Source organism: Topomyia yanbarensis, chromosome 3 (genome assembly GCF_030247195.1).
Source record: "Topomyia yanbarensis strain Yona2022 chromosome 3, ASM3024719v1, whole genome shotgun sequence".
NCBI classification, from domain to species: Eukaryota; Metazoa; Arthropoda; class Insecta; order Diptera; family Culicidae; genus Topomyia; species Topomyia yanbarensis.
The window spans coordinates 97,807,185-97,828,960 of record NC_080672.1 but is presented as its reverse complement, the minus strand read 5'-3'; the positions used below and the strand labels follow the sequence as shown (position 1 = coordinate 97,828,960).

Here is a 21,776-nt window from a genome sequence, read left to right as displayed (position 1 = left end):
TTAATTCTGGAATACGTCCTGATCCCGAGAATTCCACAACTGTCGATAGTAGACAATATATTCAAAGAATCTTTGCTTGATCACCAGTGGTCTAGACTTGCAAAAAGAAGTAATTTGATGTCCATTTCAATATATTTCCCAACCTTGAAGTATTACGATTGTCGGTTTATATAGGAAATACCTATATGGCTGCAGTAACAGATATAAATGAAAATTCATGGCAGTCTTTGGGAGTATTGCATCTTTCATTTGATATCAAGTTTATAAAAATCGGTCAAGAATTCCCTGAGAAAAAGGAGTGACAAAAAACTTAGGAACTTGGAAAGTTCCCCAGGGCATCAAGAGCCGTCATAGTTGGCCAATGTGGCAGTTTTGAATGATCGTTAGTGATCTAGACCCGCAAATTCAAGCAATGTTGGATCCTTTTTAATACGTATTAAACGATTTGGACATCATGCTGTTACCAGTTTATATGGGAATTTGCTGTGTGGCCGCACTCTTTAACCCGTAACTCCGGAACCGGAAGTCCGATTGACAAAAAATTCAATAGCAGCTTATGTGAGCATTATGCCGTTTGTTTGAAAATAAGTTTGAGCGGTTCGGTTCAATAAATAGTGATCGGACCCATTACGCAGAGTTCAAATTGTTTTTAACTAGCAAACGTAGGATACTCTCGGTAACCGGCTACCCAGAGTTTAAAAAGAATCAAAAATTGGTTCTAGTGATCGTGTACTCAAAGAATAACTAAACAACTACCTAATAAATATGCTTTACAGGTCGTATCGCTTGCTTGGAGCGAATCCTAGACCTTAAACCCTTCTAAATCTCCAACTCCGCAACTTCTATAGAAGAGTCTGATGAATCGTCGTGCTTGAAGTAGGTGAAGCATTAACACTTCCCGTCTATCTTTATCCTTTATCCTTCCTCGTGAACGATGGAGATGGAGCGGCCTCATGCTGTTGAGGTTTTAATATGGTTCAGATGGGTATAAATTCATACTTACAATTTCCTAAGCAACTTTTATTAGATAATCAGCAGTCAAACATGATGAAGTCAGTGTACAATCCGCCAACATCATCGTCACAACACAACGCAAAATCCAGTTGGGGTGTGTCCTGCTACCTTAGATTTGAAGTGGAATGGTAAATCTTTATCAGAATTCCAGGGAGCTTTGTTCTATGCAGCTTAAACCGAATTTCTAGTGTTCTCTTTGTCTGTCCTATATAACCTTTGTCGCAGTATAAACATGATATTTAGTATATCCCAGAAGTGTTTCTATCGGAACATTCACTGCGCAAAAAACTCACATTTTCACATGAAAAATTATTAGCACGCAGACAACTTCTCCGGATAAATAAGACGCAATATTTCTTCGGAGAATGAGCTAATGAGTTTATCCCTTTTTTTGTGTTTTCCAAAAGTGTCTTTGACGTGATCAAGATGGCGGAAAAACCGATTTTCACTTTATCAATTGTTCGGAATTAATGCTGCTAGTATCTTTTTTTGTAGATTGAAAATTTGATACAATTTTTAGAGCTCAGCACATTGTTTTTTTGTTGGGAAATAATTTAATTTGTTTTTTGAGAAAAAATAAAGTGTATATTTAACTAATCGTTGAAGTACTGTCCCAATGTAATGAAATTTTCAGGTGACGCGATTTTGGTTAACCTGCTGAACTACCATCGTGACCGTAAGCCACACAAAAAGCGGGCTTCGCGGAACGGGCATTAACTCCGCTAATTACCAACAGTTTTTTATAAACTAATGCTTGTTCGTTCACTGAAAATGTACTAACAAAATTTTAACCCAAGTTCAATAAAAATATTACTATATGCCTTTAAAAAATCCAACTAAGCTCATTATTGCTCGTGACGAGCAAACAACAACTGACAGAAAATCAAATTAATACGGTAAATATCTGTTTAGGAAGAGCAAATTGACAAAAAAGGCTGGAGCAGCGCTGTCAATTATGGGTTATCAAAAGTCACAATGCTCCCGACTCCAATGCTAAAATTGTAGCCGAACCCGGTTAATCAGAATCCGTCTGGCTAAAAACGAATCAATAAACATAATATTAAAGAAAGTGACTCAACGTCTGCACGCTGACCTAAATAACCAAAACGTCTTACTATTCCCGACTAACGAGCTCATAAGCAAATGCACCAAAAACTATGAACGAAATTTACGACTCATTCCAGACCTCTCATTAGCGTTAGAATCGGTTTTATGCATCCATATTTTATTGTAACCTTGGAACTGAATTTCTTTCCTATTGAAATTACTCACTGTGTATCAAACACTACATATTCCTATATATTATTCGAACACCGAATTAATGTTCTAGCTTACAGCGATGTAATATAGACGAACTCCTGGATTTCTAGTCTAAGAAATAAGAACGAAGAAACAAAACCCCCGCGACATAAGCATGGCGTGCACGGAAAATATGCGCCGGAAAACAAAAGTCACCGAAAGCTCCAGAAATGATTTCTACGACGGAAACTGAATTAATGCGATAAGCATACCGCGAAAATGAGCACACTAACAGCAACATGTCCTCCCTCCCAGTCCTGATATTGGCTGACTGTTTGGAATCGAAGCTAATGAGTAGAGTTATTTCGGATGATTTGTTTCGCGTGCCGCGTACCCTTTTAGTCTCGAATTTTCATTCTATCGCTCGGCGAAGGAAAAATTATAGTGGCAATTGTCGGTTGGTGGCATAAAAGAAACGTGAGTTCGTTGAACAATAAATGTAAAAGATTGCCGATAAGAAATCGCAAGACTGGCCACAGGTCAAACAATTGTATGGTTGGAGGAAGTGATATTTCAAACTACAATTACAATAGCCAACAGCAATAAAATATTTGCTTTCGTTTGAACTATGTTGTTGAGCACAAAACTGACTTTATTCTTTTAGTTACATGCACTACTGATGTAGCTGGTTTTGTTCGGTTCAGGCTTTTGGTGTGTATGTACTGTAAATATTACCATTTCTTGCTGCACAATTAGATAATTATTACGTTTTGTTGACTGGTCTCTTTACTGTCAATAATGCTTAAATTCATATTGTAATGCATTTTGTAACTACCATTTGGGGCCAAAGTAATTGGATCCTAATTGAAAAGGCTTATAGATAATTCAAAATAATATTGTCATAAATGCAACTTCTGGCCACCCGATTGGGAATTGATTGTTGGTGTTAAAATGAACGCAATGTTGCTAGAAAGCACTATGGTTTTTGTGTATTGCCCTACAATGAACTGTTGGAACAAGTCTACTCAACGGTTTTCTCTTTGTTATTATTACTCAATTGTACATTCTTTTGCCTGGATCAAATTGATTATTATTTGCGGCTTATCTTCTTAATCTTATATAAAAAAGGTAGCACTTTTGGATATACACTTGTTTCTTTGAATGTTTTAACGATTTTATTGCTTTATGAAGCAGACTTTTGGCAGAACGTTCATATGACTCGTAGTGATACACGCAAGTAAAACAGGAAAATTAGCAAAAAAAAACATCTGGTGACTACACAGGCTTGCCGCATTTTGATTGGGAAAATGTACCCTAATCACGGAATCCTTCAGAGAACGATTAAACGAAGGGAAACGACAATAATACCATCATTTTAATACCGTGACGAAACGTTGCGGAAGCAGTTACATTTACTATCCATTATATAGCGTGCTTTGAGGTTTTGCATAGCAAACGAATTACGTAGCAATGATGATAATAGACACAAGGCGTAAAACAGTTACATTTTCTTTAAGTTAGTTTGCAGTTGCTGAACAATGTTGTATTCCGCTTGCTATTATGGGAGCAAATTTCCTCACATCTGTTACTTTCATAGTTCTATCATACGTTTGTAAACTGCAAACTGGGTATACTACACCTGACTACATTTGGAAGCGTCGGTTAAATTTCTCACGAGGGCGCTCATTAATACAATATATTTGTCTCCCTTTACAATCTACCTGTCTGTCCCTGGTACTAGGCGCACCTTAACAAAGCCTATAACCCGTCTTCTTCTTCTTACTAATCTCCACTACGAGTTGTTAATTTTAGTCTTAGCAAATCAGTTTGTATATAATATTAACTTGTTGATAGATAGTTTTTTTTTACACCGCGCGCACATTTGCTCTCAAAATAAGTTTGTTTACTGCCAGTCTTTTTTAATCTCAAAACTCCAGTCCCATTTGAGATGCTCGTTCTTATCGTCATCGGTAAACAGAGAAGTGACCGAGTAAGTCCCGCGGGCCATCATTCCGGACGGTGCCTCCTCGAACGGGGTGGTGTAGCTTTGGATTTCCTTCTTTGGCGGATATGAACCGACCATCTGGGTCATTTTGTCCACTAATTGATAATGAATGGGTTGGATAAAGATGAAACATATTGAAAAATTATAAATGATCATTAAATTGTACGCCAAACGGTCGTGCAACTTTGGTAGCGTTAATTGTGTTTAGTTATAAGGCAACAAGGTAACAATCTACATGTAAATGCGTGTTAGTTAAAAACAGTACAAAAAGCTTCTAATGTTTACTGGCACACGACAAATTGTAAGTAGGTAAGAATACTGACTTTCTACTGAAACTACAATGGTTAGGTAACTAACCCTCAAATTTTCTAGGGATCATTCCTAAATTATGTTACGTTGTTAAAGAGGAAGTGGATATGACAAAATGTTATATATTGTGACATTTGCAGGAGTATTACGGAAGACGACAAATACAATACTGCAGAGATTCTCAACCTGGGGTCCGCCGTGAAGTCATTGGGGGGTCGCAAAGAAAAATATATTTTTCGAGTGCAGATTGAAATGTCAGGTCTTGTTTCCTAACAAACTGAAAATAACATATTGATAGCATACAAAATCGATGTTTATCCGGGGTCCGGGGGTCCGCAGCAACCCAGGGGGATTTCTAAGGAGTCCGTGGTACGAAAAAGGTTGAGAACCGCTGCAATACAGCTATTTTCAATTCTTTCGCGATCCTCGTACCCGACCATGTCTTGTTTTCAGATATCAGATTTTTTTCACAGCCAAAACACGTTCCCTCATTTGATTGGTTTTCCATGCGATTTAATTGAAATTTATTCGTTCATCTTTAACAAAGTAATCAATTAATCCGTTAGGAGAGATTCTGATAAAAGAAGACGTTGTCGATAATTGAACCCGCGCGATGTATCGAACTGAGATCATTAAGGATCAAAAAACTTTGGGTGAGTGTCTATGAGAATTGAACGCTTCATAGTATGTGTTGGAAAAAATGTGTTCAGCTTTGCCATCGGATTATCCATATAAAACCTTTTCAAAACTCTAAAAGAAGAAAATCAGTCGATTTATTAGATCATCATGATTCAAATCATACAAAATAGCTGCTAGAAAAACTATCGGCTTACCCAAGCAACAATTTAAGTTTTATAGCACGCTACAGGTTCAATTCAAGTTTTATCAGTGGCTTTAAAACTATCTTAAAACCACAATTGTTACTAGGGTAGTTGAATGGTGCTTTTGAAAAAGTGGCTGTGATTTTTTGCCACACTACCACAACGTGCTGAGGCACGCAACACAAATGCGCATTGTAAAAACCACAGCCACTTTTTCAAAAGCTCCATTCAGCTATACCGATAGTTTTTCCAGCAGCTATTTTGCATGATTTGAATCATGATGATCTAATAAAACGACTGATTTTCTTCTTTTAGAGTTTTGAAAAGGTTTTATATGGAAAATCCGGTGGAAAGCTGAACACATTTTTTCTACACAGTGGTTTTCACAAAATTAGTCAAATTTTCGAATAAAAATATTGAAAAAAAATCTTCATTGACTCCTACACTGAAAAAAATCGATTTTAAAAATTTAAAGTCGATTTACAAAAAAAACTTTTTGATTTGGGTGAAATTTAGTTCCAAGATAGATAATTATGTTCCCTACCTACCGTCAAAAATTCAAGTTGGGCACTTTTAAGTAAAAAAAGTTATTTGAAAAAAAAACTATTTTTTCAGCGTATTTTTATCGAAAACTAAACCAATGAAAGTCATAATCATCTCAGAATCCAATAAAACTCAGTTTGTGAGAAGATATTGTCTAATTTAGCAACTAAGCATATTTTTATTAAAGGGTTATGCTGTGATCTCGTTTCTAAACGATATCGTCATGCACCGTATTGACTCATCTTACATATTGTCAAAATTAAATTTATATGCTCCTACTCGTCAATTACGCAATACAAATTTGTTCGCGATAGGTCATCACCGTACAGACTATGCTAAATTCGGACCACTAAACCAGATGCTGGCTGTGTATAACGAGCATTGTGAAAGTATTGACCTTACCATGCCCCGAACACGTTTAAAACAGTTTTTCTACTCTTTACGGCATCATAGTACATAGAAATAGTATACAGGATAGTATATAAGCAATTAATATTTGTATAATGTAGTCTACATTTGCTTGACGAATAAATAAATAAATAAAATTAACTACTTTTTCATTTTTCATGAAATCGAATTATTTTATTACTTTATCTGAAAGTACAACTCGTTGAGAATGTTTTCTTAAATTTTTATAAAGATTCGAGAAATAGATCGAAAGTTACAGCGCTTCCAACCGCGCTTCGTGTACCAAGAGCAGTGGTAATTTGAAATTTTAAACTCAATTATCTCGAAATGTTGTTTTACTAAAAATGGTTTTTCCGTGATCACTATTGCTGAAAAACTACTCAATCAATTTTCTTAATTTTTTTTTCAATTGATCATAATTAATTTTTCTCGTGCATTAAAGATTCCTTTTCTATTCATAAATTTTTGTTTCATGTATAAGATTTTTTTAACACAATCTTTAGGCTTAAAAAAGCGATGTTTTACTAAAAACGTTCTCGAATGCAGGAAAAAATTAAGTTTCGTTTTTTTTTGTGTTTCGGATTCATCTCGTCAGTAACTAGCACCATCTGGGTGTCTAGTTAGACGATGTATCTGAACTAGTACTCAAATTAGCACTAGTTAGACACAAAAAACTACAAGGGGCAGCCCTATGGGGTTGCACGAGCTGTAGACGTAGGACTATACTACTTAATGTAAAATATTTATTTTCTTAGTACATTTATGGTAATAATAAATCAAATATATTTCTTACATATGGTTTAATCACAACCAATCAACATCGAGTATCACATATTGAACCAAACATACTTAGTTATCAGGTCATTTCATTTGTAGTAGGTGATCGAATCAGATTGAACTTATTTCAGAAGATCTGAAGAAAGAAGACAGAAAGCTGTGACCGAACTAATATCTGGAACTAAATCTTTTTAGCGTAAGATTAGCTGTTAAAAACTTTTCGATTGTGTGTGGTAAAAAAAACCCGGACCAGTGAAGAAAAATCAAATTTAGACAATATAATCACATTTCATGTATAGACCAGAATGCTTGGTCTAGTTATATTTTGCCATTATTGTAACTTTTCTAAAGTACGCATACAAATATAGCGAATGCAGTGGTCTTAATCATATATCGAAACTATAAAGATACAAGAATCGAAAACAATTTTATATATGGACAAGATGCGTTTTTGCAACGGTTTTTCAAGTGGCAGTGTATTCATTCATAAATAGGCTTTGTAGTATGTACCTATTAGTAGAATCAAAATACTTTAGGCTGAGTGGAAATGAATCACGTGAAGGGGAAATGAATCAATGAATTGATCGAACGTAAATAATAAACTTTCGTTGTGCAATTTAGTAACAAACTAGATCTAACTACCTACACATTCGACTCAAACATTAAACCCAAGCGCACAAAGCAAAATGAATCAACGCTGATGATGATGGGTAGAGCGAAAGAGACTACTAATACCACACTATTAACCATGTTTGCAAATGGAGCTCGCATATACAAACTATTTTGTGTACGAATAATTATACATAAAAATGTGCTGGAAACGAGCACAACACAAAAGATAGCATAGTGTTTGAACGGCAAGCACAGTCGCATTCACTGGGTAGCGTACCTCCACAGCCTCACAGGCAGTGTAACGGACTTCTAACTCAGCTACACTGGCTGTGAAAACACACAACGCAGTGACCTGCTTCGTCTGCCGCTCAACAGGCAACTGAGCTGCACTGGCGAAATCCGTCCGTTTAAATAGTCGATGATGACGTCATTCATAGAAGCGTAGCGCGCTAGGTACACAAATCTGTCGTGCTGGACTAGGGAAGCGCTATCTTCTGTGTGTAAATGCGCGATATTTTGACTAGGTTGCTCATTATTTAAATTTTTAATGTCATGATATCAAAAATCCTTGGGTTTATCTATTGGAATGTATTCTTAGAAGTATTTCGGGGCGATATGCGCAAAAAATTTGGAAATTTATCGTGAGATGACTGAATTATATGCGTTTAAAATTGGACCACTTTTCGTTACATACCATTTTTGTAGAATTTGCAACGTGTACCCATATATCGAAAACAAAGACGTAGTCCTACGTCAAAATTCCAAACAGTTCACACGACATATGTGATCGCATAAAGCCACATGTCCCGAGTGATGTCTCGGGAAGCAAATATAGCTCTGGTTTGCTGACGAGAAAGCGAAGACGAACTCTTGTCTTTTGGTTCAAGAAACCAAACGCCTGGTATTATACAATAAAATTGGACCAAACCGTTTTGCGCGTTAAGGACACAAGACCAAATATAGAGCTATATTTGCTTCCCGAGACATCACTCGGGACATGTGGCTTTAGGCGTTAACATATGTCGTGTGAACTGTTTGGAATTTTTTGTGTCTAACTAGTGCTAATTTGGGTACTAGTTTAGATACATCGTCTAACTAGACACCCAGATGGTGCTAGTTACTGACGAGATGAATTCGAAACACAAAAAAAACAAAATTTAATTTATATTAGGTCTTGTGCTCTTAACGCGCAAAACGGTTTAGTCCAATTTTATTGCAGGAAAAAATTATTATTTATTCAACTAATCGTTATGGTACGAGGAATACTCAGTTACTAATGGAATTTTTTGAACTTTGGGATTTTAGAAGATCTATTGGTCTCCGTGATCGCCGCAAACCTCTTAAATAAAAAAGGGTTTCGGAAAAAAAGCCAAATATCAACCAAATTTTTATAAACTTATGCTTGTTTATTTTACTGAAAAATGCGCTACCAAAATATAAGTTTGATGTAATGAAATCATTGCTTTATTCTTTTACGTAAAATCAAACTTTCTTGACATTTTTATCACTAAAGGGTATGTAACCCCTTAATCAATAATCCCATTGAAAAGAGTTTATGTCGTTAAACAAATATTCCATTATTACTTTTTTATTTTCTTGTTTAGTGCTGAGGAAGAATCAGAGAAAAAATAACCAGAACAACATTATGTATTGAATTTTACATAATTGTTTATTTATTTTTATATATAACATTTGTCTTTAAACTATCTTCATGCATGCTATTTTGTATTATTTCTATACAAGGAAAATATTTTCGGCTCATCTTCTGAATTAGAATACCTTTTTGTCTCTACTTTGCCCCCAGGAGTAGGCACAAAACTTTGAAATTTTTGAGTTCCAGATATTGTTTTGGCGATATTATACAGCTCTAAGAGTTCTTCTGACATTTTGTTGTACTGTTCAGTGAATATGTAGCAGAAAATTAATTTTGTGATATTTTTATCAGTTTGTTCAACTGCCCAGTTATATAATTCTCGGGGACTTGTTATGGTATTTCCATAGTCGCGAGCAAGACTGGCTGTTTTTGCCATTCGCTTGAGAGTGCCACCAATAGCATCACAGGGTCCTTTTCATGGGATGCTGCAACAAAATGCCATTCTGCACTTAATTCATACTTTGACTGGAATCTACACAAGCTTGCAAAGTTTTTCTTATTTTTGTATTGTACTGCTGCTCCATCAGACATAAAATAAATTTTAGAAAAGTTTGTCAATTGTTTCATTAAATTTATCAGTTTTGAGAGGAACAAATGAACTGCAGTCTTCAAGTCTTCCAGTCTTCTAGTCTTCCAGTCTTACAGTCTTCCAGTCTTCCAATCTTCCAATCTTTCAGTCTTCCGATATTACAATCTTCCAGTCTTCATTCAAGTTTGTTATGAATATATACCAAATTCGTTACTGATATTTTTTGCATGTATCAGGCAACTAGCAGCTGAGAGAATGGATGCTGAGATGATTATGAATTTCATTGGTTTAGTTTTCGATAAAAATACACTGAAAAAAATTCAGTTTGGACAAGGAAAAGTTTTTTTCAATTAACTTTTTTTTTCCTTAAATGTGCCCAACTTGAATTTTTGACGGTAAGTAGGGAACATAATTACCTATCTTGCAACCAAATTTCATCCAAAACAAAAATGGTTTTTTTGTAAATCGACTTTAAATTTTCAAAATCGATTTTTTTCAGTGTAGGAGTCAATAAAGAATTTTGCAATATTTTTATTAAAAAATTTGACTAATTTTGTGAAAGTAACTCCTACAACATTTTTTTGCAGGATTTGTCATTTTTAGACTATAGCCATTTCAAAAAACTTGGTAAAAAAAAGCTTGGCCCTTTTCAAAAGACAGTCTAGATCATTTTTGGAAAAACAACATATGGCCTGTGTTAAGCCAAAGAGGACCAAGCGCCATTTTGAGGTACTTTATCTAAAATCGCTTTAACATCCAATGTAACACCAGGAACTCTAATATCTATTATGTTTTGGGAGCTCAAATAGCAAACGAAAGCAAGCAAGTGTTCTTTGACTTTCTACGTAAATGGTAAGTTATCGAAAAATGAATTTTGGTACGAAAAATATACGAAAAAAATTATGGCGCTTAGCTCGGCTTAACGCAGGCCATATGCAAAGTGGCTTTTTGTGACAAAGTTCTCATGTACAGAAAGTTTCATTAAAATCTGAGAGGGTGCTGCCAACATTTGTTCGAGTTGGCGCGAAATTCGTCAGAGGGGACGTAGCCTAGAAAGTGACGTACACAAATTAATGCATGACATACCAGGGAGAAGGGGATAGAGAAATGTGTGACAATTTTTGACACAGAGGGGAGGGGGTTCAATATTGAGTAATTGTGACGTAATTTATGAATGGTCCCTTAAATAAAATTGCTAAGTTTTCAACGATCCAGCGAGTGCGGCTCTAAGCATACTAAAAATTCGCTTGCTAATCATGAGAGTGAAAACTTCAACGAATTTCTAGAACAAATTAGCTCAACTTCACCGAACGACGGGGGATTTATATATCGCAAAAAATAGAACTTAAAATTTTATATTTTCAGTTTGTCCTACAAAAAAATTCAAATTGTTCTTGGACCCATATATAATTCAGTGTAATAAAAACGAAGTTTCAATCATTCACGTTTCTTAAATTTGAATGATTTGAACATTGAACATTTAAAATTTGTTATGAAGTTTAAGGTGAGACTCATCGTTTTGAATATTTCCGTGAGATATTTCTAACCGGCTTTTAAAACGTCGTTTTGAGAAGAAAAAAAACGCGTCCGCGTGTATACGTGTACTCACATATGTTCCGTGTCGTCTTCAGAAATATACGTGCTACATCGACAATATTTGTCAGATTGACCTAAATTCTCTCTTCCAACGCTGATCTAAATGTAGTGTAAATCTAAAATTTGTTGAATCTAACTCAAATAGATTGAAACTAATGTTGACAGTATTTTCCAACGATTCCGCGAGAAATTTCCAGACCGAAATTGAAAGATAGGTGTTAAGTGGATGTATATTACAACTTGATCGAATATATAAATTGAATAATTAGTGATGGCATTTTTTATTATTTTTTGTAGCGATAAACTTGCTTCTGACAATAGCAGTGTGTTATTCTGGACCAAGTTTAAATTATATGCACAAATGTTCATAACAAATAGGACCATTACAAATGGTTAATTAATTGATGGTGTATCAAAGTAGTCAGACAAGCTATCCAATTAGCTTTATTAACATATATTCCTTGTTTTGGAATGAGTTATATTTTTTTCCTTTTTCCAAAGATTTTAGGAACGTATCCAATGGGAAATAGACAGAGAAAGAATGACCGGAACGGTGAATATGAAGATACGGTGAAAGGTCACCTTTTTATTGGACACACTGAGAAAAAATATGTCCTCAGGCCAGAATCGAATCTGCAATCTCCCAGTCTCTAGTTGGGTGCATTAACCACTCCGCCATTGAGGAACTGTGATGAGGTCATCACACATTCCCAACAGTATCGTGATCCCCGCCATAGCCCCAGTACCTACTAATGGACCCAATGTCTCCTATAAGCAAATCGCCTTCGCCTCCTCTCTTCGATCGCCCAAATCTCTCTCGTTACCTATTTTTAGCTCCCGTGCATTGCGTTCAGGTTTGAGATATAGCTCAGACACCGCCAGACTTTGGTGATACCTTTCCTCAGTGTGTCCAATAAAAAGGTGAACTTTTACCCTTCATTCTCACCGTTCCGGTCATTCTTTCTATATTTACTATGGGACACGTTTCTAAAAACCTTAAAAAAAGGAAAAAACGCAAGGGATGAGTTTAAAGGTTTAAAGCAATTTTATCGAAAATATGTTCCGCAATGTAGTATTAAAATTTGGAGTATGTATAACATTATTACCGAAAATACTGTTTTAAATAATCTTTCAAAAACTACCGAAAATGGTGAAAATTTTCAGCTCATCTCGAAAAGTTTTAAATATAGATCCGCTACAGATTTGTTTCTATCAACATTCGTATTTGGTTGCTTGGCGCGAACGGATGGCTGTACAATACCGAGAAATATTTGTGAGCTGTACACGACTGGTGGATGAATCAGTTTGTGTCGATACGTGCTACTAGCAGAGGCCATCATTTTCATTTCTGATGGATGTAAGATAGCATACACACAAGAATAAACCGATTTCGTATCATCTGACTGAAGCTCGTTCTTGATTGATACCCGCTAATTTCATGCACCGAGCTGCAAATCTGGATCAGAAAGAATTGTCATTTCAGTCGGTTTCAGCAAATCCACTTGTCAGATGTCCACAGACTGTATGTCAACCAGAGGCGACGCGTCGGTACGTTCAACCTTTTCATTGAACAGGTAAGCAAAATCTGACGACCCGAATTTTCAGTTAAAATAAATAAACAGCAGCAGCACGCAAATTAATTTAAATGAAAGTAACAATCTTCAAACCTTGAAGCTCAACAATTTGATCCGAACGATAATCCAACCTAGCATACCGAGCGGGTAAATTTCAAAAAAAAATTCTGTCTTCCCATGACCGGTTCAACCTCAAACATGCACGCATCTCGTACTCTCACCGCACGCTCTGGATAGAGCAGCTGCATGAGCGACGGCTGTAACTGCAGCGTGAGTGTCATGGGCGCCGGCTTTTTGTATTTCCTTTTGCACCGGTTCAATTTTAATATTGAACAAATACATTGATGCGATATCCATATGGGGGTCAGAGTTGTGTGCAAACGAGAGCGATTTATAATTTTTGAGCGCGTGTCGCCGTACGTTCATAGCAGTCGGTCGAACGCTTGTTTTTTGGTAGCCTGAACAAATGTTGCTGTACTTGGGGCATATTGGTTTTAGGCGCGTATGTAGTCCGTTGGTTCAACGATAATAATGAACCGTCTACTTTTGCTTCAAAGAATTTTTTACTCTTTGCATTAACATGTTGATAACTTGTCTACTGAGAGTGTAAAATGGACATAAATTCAAATCAGGGGTTGTTCGAATGATTTCCCGTTCTATTGTAATAATAAACGAGTTGATGTTGAATATCTCATGCCTACGATATTTTACGAGAAAAATATTTTTTCTGGATTCAATGAATTGCATGAGGCACATTCAAATTTCTATCCCATTTGAAAGAATTGAGAGCTGACTATAAACCGCTAAACAAGTCTTTCAATCATTGTTATACAGAACGACGATTATTTATTGGTGTGTAGAATATAAGAGTCTACATTTCAAGTTAATTCATATCATGCTATGATTTATAAGTAGTCAATGACAGAGTTACAAATAATCGAAGTCATTGAATAAAAATTGATCATATTCAATCGCTTTCATTTTCAATATTCAGGGACGCACCGTAAACCGCAAACGAACAAACATTTAGCGCAGGTTTTCATTCGTCTTTGATTATTGCACGAAGTGAACGTGCAGCAACGAATCAAACGTGTCAAAGTAGTTCGTGGCACAATGTAAGCAATGATAATTATTATTTTACAGGCTTTACTAACATTTGAAATCATTTACCTATATAATAAGTGAATTGAATACTATTGTACGATATCCAACTGAATGAAAAACACGGATTTTTGAATGAATATTTGTTCTATTCATCACGAGTCACATCAGGTTCATTTTCAGCCGTCCAAAAAAAGCTTCGATTATTTTAACTCTGTTCAATGATTTTTTATACATGATTGTTTTGCTTAAATTTCAGTTCGAAAATCTTTTTAAATTCTTCGCATCTCGCATATGTTACTTTTTACTCTTTTAAGCATTCTACCAGACCAGATTATTTAACAATTTACCGGTGGATTTTGACAAAAATTTGTTTTGCACAGCTCTTGCGAACAGAAAAACCCGTCGACTAACATCTTTCATTGGTCCTATGATGTTGGATGGATTCGACGATTTTGTCGGACGTCGAATCCACCCGAGTAACGTCAGAAGAGATAATCGAAAAATAATCAGCTGATCTAAAAACGTCCCATGGAGTCGAATTAGTTTTAGAGATGACTGTGACGTTTTGAGGGCCTTTATGGTATATTGAACAGGTTGACGGTGGAACCACGCGTCGCCTCTGATGTCAACACCGGGAGAGAACGTGATTATTAAGAATCATCTCCGTGGATTAATTTGTGCCGCTCCGTGTTAGAAAGCAGTAACAATTTGAACAAAAATCTCCCACCTGGAGAATGTTTTCTTCGGCAAAAAATTAGCCCTTATCAGTGCTGTCATTCCACTCGAAAGAATTAAATTTGAAAATCTTTTCTTTCGCCAACTATTATTGTGACTACAACTAACGTTTCAAAATAGAAGCCCCATTTCAAAATTTCGAAAAAAAACGAAGGTCGCGTTTTGAAAGTTTGTAACTTTCATAGTACTTAACTAAAATACACAATGTTTGAATCAATCAGTCAAAAAAATGATCAGGAATCTTCTATAAGATTTGTAAGTATGTATAACTTTCATGAATAAAGAAAAAATGATTTTCCGAAATCAATTGTTATCTGTCCCACCATCGGCCAGTACTATTTATTCGACTCGCGCATGTTAGTTTTTCATTTCAGTTAGCCACGCCTTTTTTGCGACGATGCAACCAAAGTGAAAATTTTCAGCCCATCCCGCACAGAGCCGTCAATATGGTGCACCAACCAAACAATAAAATGATGAAAAGTTTTAAATATAGGTCCCCTACATGTTTGTTCCTATAATTATTCGTATTGGGTTGCTTGACGAGAGTAGTTGGTGGAGAAAACCGGCATATTCGTTTTGGTTATGACATTAGAAGACAGACGGAAAGGAAAGGCTCATGCACGGCACGAGAACGAGCGAGAAAGCGATAGTAGTGCATATTAGCGAAAGCGTTACGTACATTTTGAACCTTAATAACTTTCCTTCTACTAAACGGATTGCTCGTCTTGTTTCATAAATCGGAAGGAAAACGTTCGATGCTTGCTACCGATACGTTGTTTGCTGTGTAAAATTTGTTTAAATAGTTCAAAAACTACTTTAAATGAGAATCAACATTAATTATAAAACCTATAAATAGGGGTGTCACCGCTTTTCTCAAAGCCACCACCATTCGTGTGCGAGCAGTAAGCACCTAGTTCGAGTAAGCAGCAAGTTTAACCGCAGTAAAACCGACCGCATCGTCCCAATGGGGAAAAAGCGCAACAGAAGATCGGGCAACAGCTCGAATTCCAACCGCTTTTCGAAAAGCCCTCAGCAAGGAAGCCAAAAGAGGCAAAAAGAGCCGGTCTCCATCCTCTCTGCGAACACATACCAAACTCTGAGCGAACAGGACCAGACAGAACTGAATAACAGCGACATGCAAGGCTTCGGTGAAGATATTGGCGAACCCCGCGAAAACAGACACGAAACAGGAGAAGGCAACCAAAAACTTCCAACCCTGATGGTGAAATCCGTCCCACTTGAGCAACTAGTCCGGGACCTGAAGGAGGTAGGAATTACAGCAGAATACAAACTGTGTAGAGTTGGCATAAAACCGTTCGAGTGCATACCTAAAAAATTCCAATGCTGAGTTTTACACCCACAACGTACAGGCAGAAAAACCGTTCAAGGCGGTGATTCGTGGCCTACCTACCATGGACAAGGAGGAAATTGAAGCAGAGCTCAAAAATCGCTACAAATTAGAACCGATTGCGGTGTTTCCCATGACGCGACGCGAAGACGGGAACAGAACGCGAAGAGACTGCCTGTACTTAGTAAACTTCAAAAAAGGATCAATAACGCTTGGTGCCCTTCAAGCAGTGCGAAATATCAGCTCAATCATCGTTCGTTGGGAAGCATATCGCGGTGCACATCGTATCGTCACTCAGTGTCAAAAATGCCTGCACTTCGGTCACGAAACCAAAAATTGTAACCTGAAACCTCGTTGCCGCCTCTATGGAGGGACCCATGTATCGGAATGCTGTACAACATGGCACCCCCGCGCACATATCATTGTGCAAATTGCGCTGGTGCACACCAAGGTAGTGACAGGCAGTGTCCAAAACGTATAGAAAACAAGCAGATCAGAAAACAAGCGTCATCATCCAGCCGGGAAGGAAGCGAGATAAGGCCCCACGATTCACGACTGACAATTTTCCACCGCTCCAACCAGCAACGTCTTCAGGGAGTCAACCAGCTCCGCCAGTAATGTTTGCGAACTCGTTCCAACGTACAGCTGCACCGCAGGAAAATCCGCAAACCCCACCGGGCTTTGCCTGGGCTACAAATAACGTTTCCCCACAACAAACCGCAGCAGAAGGACAGCTTCCCGCAACTTTAACGCTGCAATGTTTGCAGATATATGCGAAAAACTACACCAGTGTCAAACACAAATGCTCCAACGCCCAAGCATTCATCAGATATGGCAGATAAGGGGCCATCCATAAATGACGTAGCATTTTTTGAGTAATTTTAGCACCCCCCTCCCCCATCGTAGCATTTCGTCACAAACCTCTAAATAGACCCCCCCCCCCGGGTAATTACGGTGCTACCGGACTAAGTGACAAAATATTGATTTCGAGAAAAACGAGTTTAAAGTTTGAATCGCCGCATCCTTTACATTATGATTGGAAATTTATTTTTGCCATAATTCTTGTTTATTGTTAAATATATCAAATCTGGCAAAAGTCGAATGTAGCTGACGAAATTCTTTATCCAGTGCTATCATTATCTCATTTTTGGTGTTTTGCGACTTAGTCCGGTCTGACTTAACACCGACCAAGTGGCATTATGTGAAACTCATCTCAAACCAGAAAAGAACTTCAACCTACCCGGATACACAACAATTCGCTTAGATCGAACGGGAATAGCAGGCGGCAGTGTAGCACTCGCTGTCAAAAACGATATCAAATTTCACTCCCTACCTCACTACCGTACTTCCATAATTGAAGCCGTCGGGATGCAAGTTGAGCTAGCGAACGGTAAAATCGACATCGTCTCCGCCTACTGTCATCGACAATGCACAGTGGAGCTGAGGGAAAAGTTCCATGGTGACCTCGTCAAACTGACCAGAAGAAACAGTAACAGCATCATGCTGGAAACCTTAACGCGAAGCACCAAAGCTGGGGAAACCAATGCTGCAACACAAATGGAGGACTGTTATTCGGTGACGCACAAGCGGGTCAATACATCATCAGTGCACCTAATGAGCCTACCTATCTGTCGAGACGCGGAGTGCATTCAACATTAGACTTCTTCATCACCAACTACGGAAACATCTCTGACCCAGTGACAATCACCGAGCTTAGTTCCGACCACTTCCCGGTGGTGCTGGAAGAAGGCTGCGCGACTGTGAAACGACAGAAGCAGACAAGGAAGGATCCCGGACATTACCCGGCTCTAGTTTTTCGCTAAGCGTGATTCATTTCTGTACGCTAGGAAAAAGATTCCGATGGTTGTTTCGAGAGATTTTAACATTGATATTTCAAAGCAAGAAAATATGAAATTTGTTCATTTCATGAATGAATTTCTCAACGAGCTTAGAATCCCACGCATCCCCTATCAATGCAGACGCCAACAACAAAAGTTCTTTTGAGAACCAGCATAATTATTATAAAGAATAACTTGAAACATTCCCACATATTTCATTGAGTATCATTCGATTTGAATTACAAGTCAAACGAGTAGTCACGACACTCCGGTTATGTCCTAGACATTACCCACCCATCTCCGCATTTTTACCGACTTTTACACAGCTGAACGTTTCGCAATAAGTAATTTGTTTATATTACGAAAATTCGGTAAAAGAAAAGTTTATTTGAACTGTCCATTTTTGCGGGGTTAATCGGTAAAATATAACGAGAATTCAGCAAATAAAATACTGTACCGTCAGTACTTTTTGACGTGCAAATACAACCGTATAAATCGTCAAGCATAACATTTGAAATCGGCAATTTTTATTATTCAGCTCATTTGGTTCATTACGAGTATTGAAGCAAAAGCGTTCGATATTGGCAAACATGAGTAAAATATTTACTCCATTCAAGAAAAAAATTGCTGGCAAGATAATCAGTTTTAACAAATTCGCCGAGCATCGACCGCCAGAGTGCGTTTTGACGGGCCTAACAATATGTGTATGTATCAAGAGTTTTAGACTGAAGTTTACATGAGCAAGGTTTTACCAGAAGGAAGTTGGTGTAGTAAAGGTATTCAAAATTATATGCTAAACTAAAAGCCAAAACGATATGCTTTTACCAATAACACATTAATTCAAATCAACAATGTCCATGTGCTGCATGACTCACGATACCACGTTCAAAATCAAAATTAACACACATTTCGTTATCGCTTCTTATCAACATGACTATCCCTATCGGATCCGATAAACCAAACCGTAGGCAACTAACAGAAACGAAGCAGCCGATAAAACAATAGATAAGATTCAAGCAAGCAGAAGACTACGAACTGAAAACGTACAAGCCGCTATAGACTGCTAGCATCAGGCTAACCTTAAAATTAGAGGCATTCTCTTACCATGAACCGCTAGGTGTCGGTACATTTTTGAAGATTTATAACATACAATTTGGCAAATACAATTTCCGTTTGATATGTCGGACAAATAGACGGTAGCACAAGAATATGACAGTAATGAATAATTATTGAAAACATTAGGGAAACTGACACCAAGCATTCGATTGTTGTAATGTCTAACGTTAGTTGATATAAAAAATAATCAAGAAACTTACCGGGCACACCCATTCGGTATGTTTTCTGAACATACTTCAGTCCGTGAACGATCTCTCGCTGCACGACAAAATCGATTCGAATCTTATATTGGATGCCCTCTTTGATCACAAATACCTAGTGGAAAAAGTTCCGCAATTAAACAACAAGACTCGATACAACAGAACCTGCCAGCTTACATTCTTTTTCAGCTTGGACACATCACCGGACAAATCCAGCTCCATCGGATCACGGTCGGCCACAAGCAGCGAGAGCTTTTTGACGATAACCTTGCGGGGATCGGAGTCATCTGGAAAGAATTTACACTTAGATCGTATCGGCTTCGGCAAAAAAGCCACAATCGCATGTTACCATAGATGATCTTTTCGCTTTGCGCCTCGCCTAGCAGAGCTTCTTTGTACTTTCGTAAGCTTTCGTCCTCGGCATCGGCGGCGACAATTTCCTCGATGGTTTTCTGAGGCGGAGGTTGGTAGTTGGCATCGTGTTCCTCGCCTTCCACTTCCACTGGGTCGACGACTGGTTTGGCGGTAGACATGCTGGGGAGAACAAGTTTAGTTGTTAAACATCGTCGACACATTTGTCTATAAAAGAATGTTATGACGTGAACCTTAATTTCATTTAGCTGAAAGGCATCACCTCGGAACCCACAATCTATCCGAATATCCTAGATTCAAAGTCTCAATTGCTCAATTGATTTATGTGCTTTTTTTGTTGGTGACCGAAGCAATTGATGTTCAATTTAGTCAAAATTGTTTGCAAGTGAAATAAATTTTTTTGTGCCAGTGAGTCATTCAACCAGCATATCCTTTCACTACACTGTCAAAGAAGCTAGCCTCCATGGCTGAAACTGCTGTCAAGAACGATAATTTCACCCAAATTCTATTTATGAAATTCAATGAAATCATCCTATTTGAATGAATTTACAATTTATATCTCACGTTATTCAAAGTATTTTTTGTAATTGTTTTATGTAGATTTTTTCTTGTAATTTCACTAATGCCGTTTTTGGTTCCAGCGACGCTGAGGCAGGTTCCAACTCCAACTGTTGTCAAAATATATGGACTGACAGTGCTTGGGGTTGTAACCTGACTCTTTGACGGGGTCGAACAAAAACGGAATAAGCCACCGAATGATAGTTTTGGCCATTTCTAGCACTTTAAAATCGTGATGCGCACAACAATCCCTCCTACAAAATAAAATTTACATTTAATGTACGTCGAATTGGACTGTTATGCGTACTACTCAGTATAAGTGAAAGGTGAATATATTTTTAAACTTCTTCGGTCATTGTAAGAGATGTACTCTCCTACAATTGATTACATTATAAATCAATAAGAACCGCTTAACGGTTCCACAGGTCGAAAAATTCTGCATTGCTACGCTTTGGAAAGTGAAGCAGAAAAATTGACCAGTCTACCGCATTTTCGGCATTTTTCTGTTTCCACAAGCAGACTGATCTAATTTAAGATAATGACGCTTCCCATTCCCCAAATACCTCCCACAAACCTCTACGACCCCACCCAATCTTGCAAGACTATCAGTATTTTTCACCCTTGTTTCCCTCTCTATGCAATGCATAGTGCAACATCCTTCACTGCGGATGATGAGTAATCACGAAAAATCCGTTTCAAAGTGCATTTCCATTGCAATTCTACTTACACTTCTAGTTACTAATCAACACCTCCGAGTTCCGCTTAAACGAAAATGCACTTCCTCTTAGTCGTTCCAAACGTTTGCCCACCCGAATCCGATTTTCCGTCTTCTATTATGAGCGAGTGATGCGTAATCGCAAAAATTCCTGTCTTTAAACCGTTGCACCAGGCAACCTCCAGCACAGAAAATACGGCCGTGTTAAACTTCGGTCAGCAAATTAAACTACACACAACGGAACAAACTGGTTCGACTCGACCGAAAAAGTCGAAAAACGGAAAAACACAACAGAACACACGCAATTAAGTCGGAAATAAAGAACACTCGGTCGGAAAGCACGGCTTTCAGAACTGACTATACGCTGATGGCCTGGCTGGAGTTTGCGAAAAATATGGTGGATTGACTTTCTTCTTCTTGGCTGTCAGGTTCTCGTTTGATTTTTATAAAACATTGTTTGACAGTACTCCAGGCTAGTGTGCGTGAATTCAATCTACACCGAGCAAAATTTGCATTTCGATGAGAAAGCCTTATGACTTTCAGACACAAGAATCTACAAGCTTCCCAGTTAAGCTCAGCCGGAAATGAACTGGAATTCTAGCCGGTTCCAGTTCGTATTCCGGCTCCAGTGACACAACCGATTCTAGTTCGAATCGGTTGTGTCACTGGAGCCGGAATGCATGCTTGTACCCGGTCAAACCATTCGGAA

General features: G+C 37.6%; 1 protein-coding gene across 1 annotated transcript; it reads right to left on the bottom strand.

Annotated features, from left to right (window-relative positions):
- Positions 1-2,861: 2,861 nt before the first annotated feature.
- On the bottom strand, positions 2,862-21,503 carry LOC131688587 (rho GDP-dissociation inhibitor 1). Its single transcript, XM_058972942.1, has 5 exons — positions 21,080-21,503; positions 19,772-19,956; positions 19,600-19,709; positions 19,423-19,537; positions 2,862-4,353 (listed from the first exon to the last, which is right to left on the bottom strand). The coding sequence occupies exons 2-5, from the start codon at positions 19,953-19,955 to the stop codon at positions 4,157-4,159; spliced, it is 606 nt and encodes a 201-aa protein (XP_058828925.1). The 5' UTR covers position 19,956; positions 21,080-21,503; the 3' UTR covers positions 2,862-4,156.
- Between the last annotated feature and the right edge of the window lie 273 nt (positions 21,504-21,776).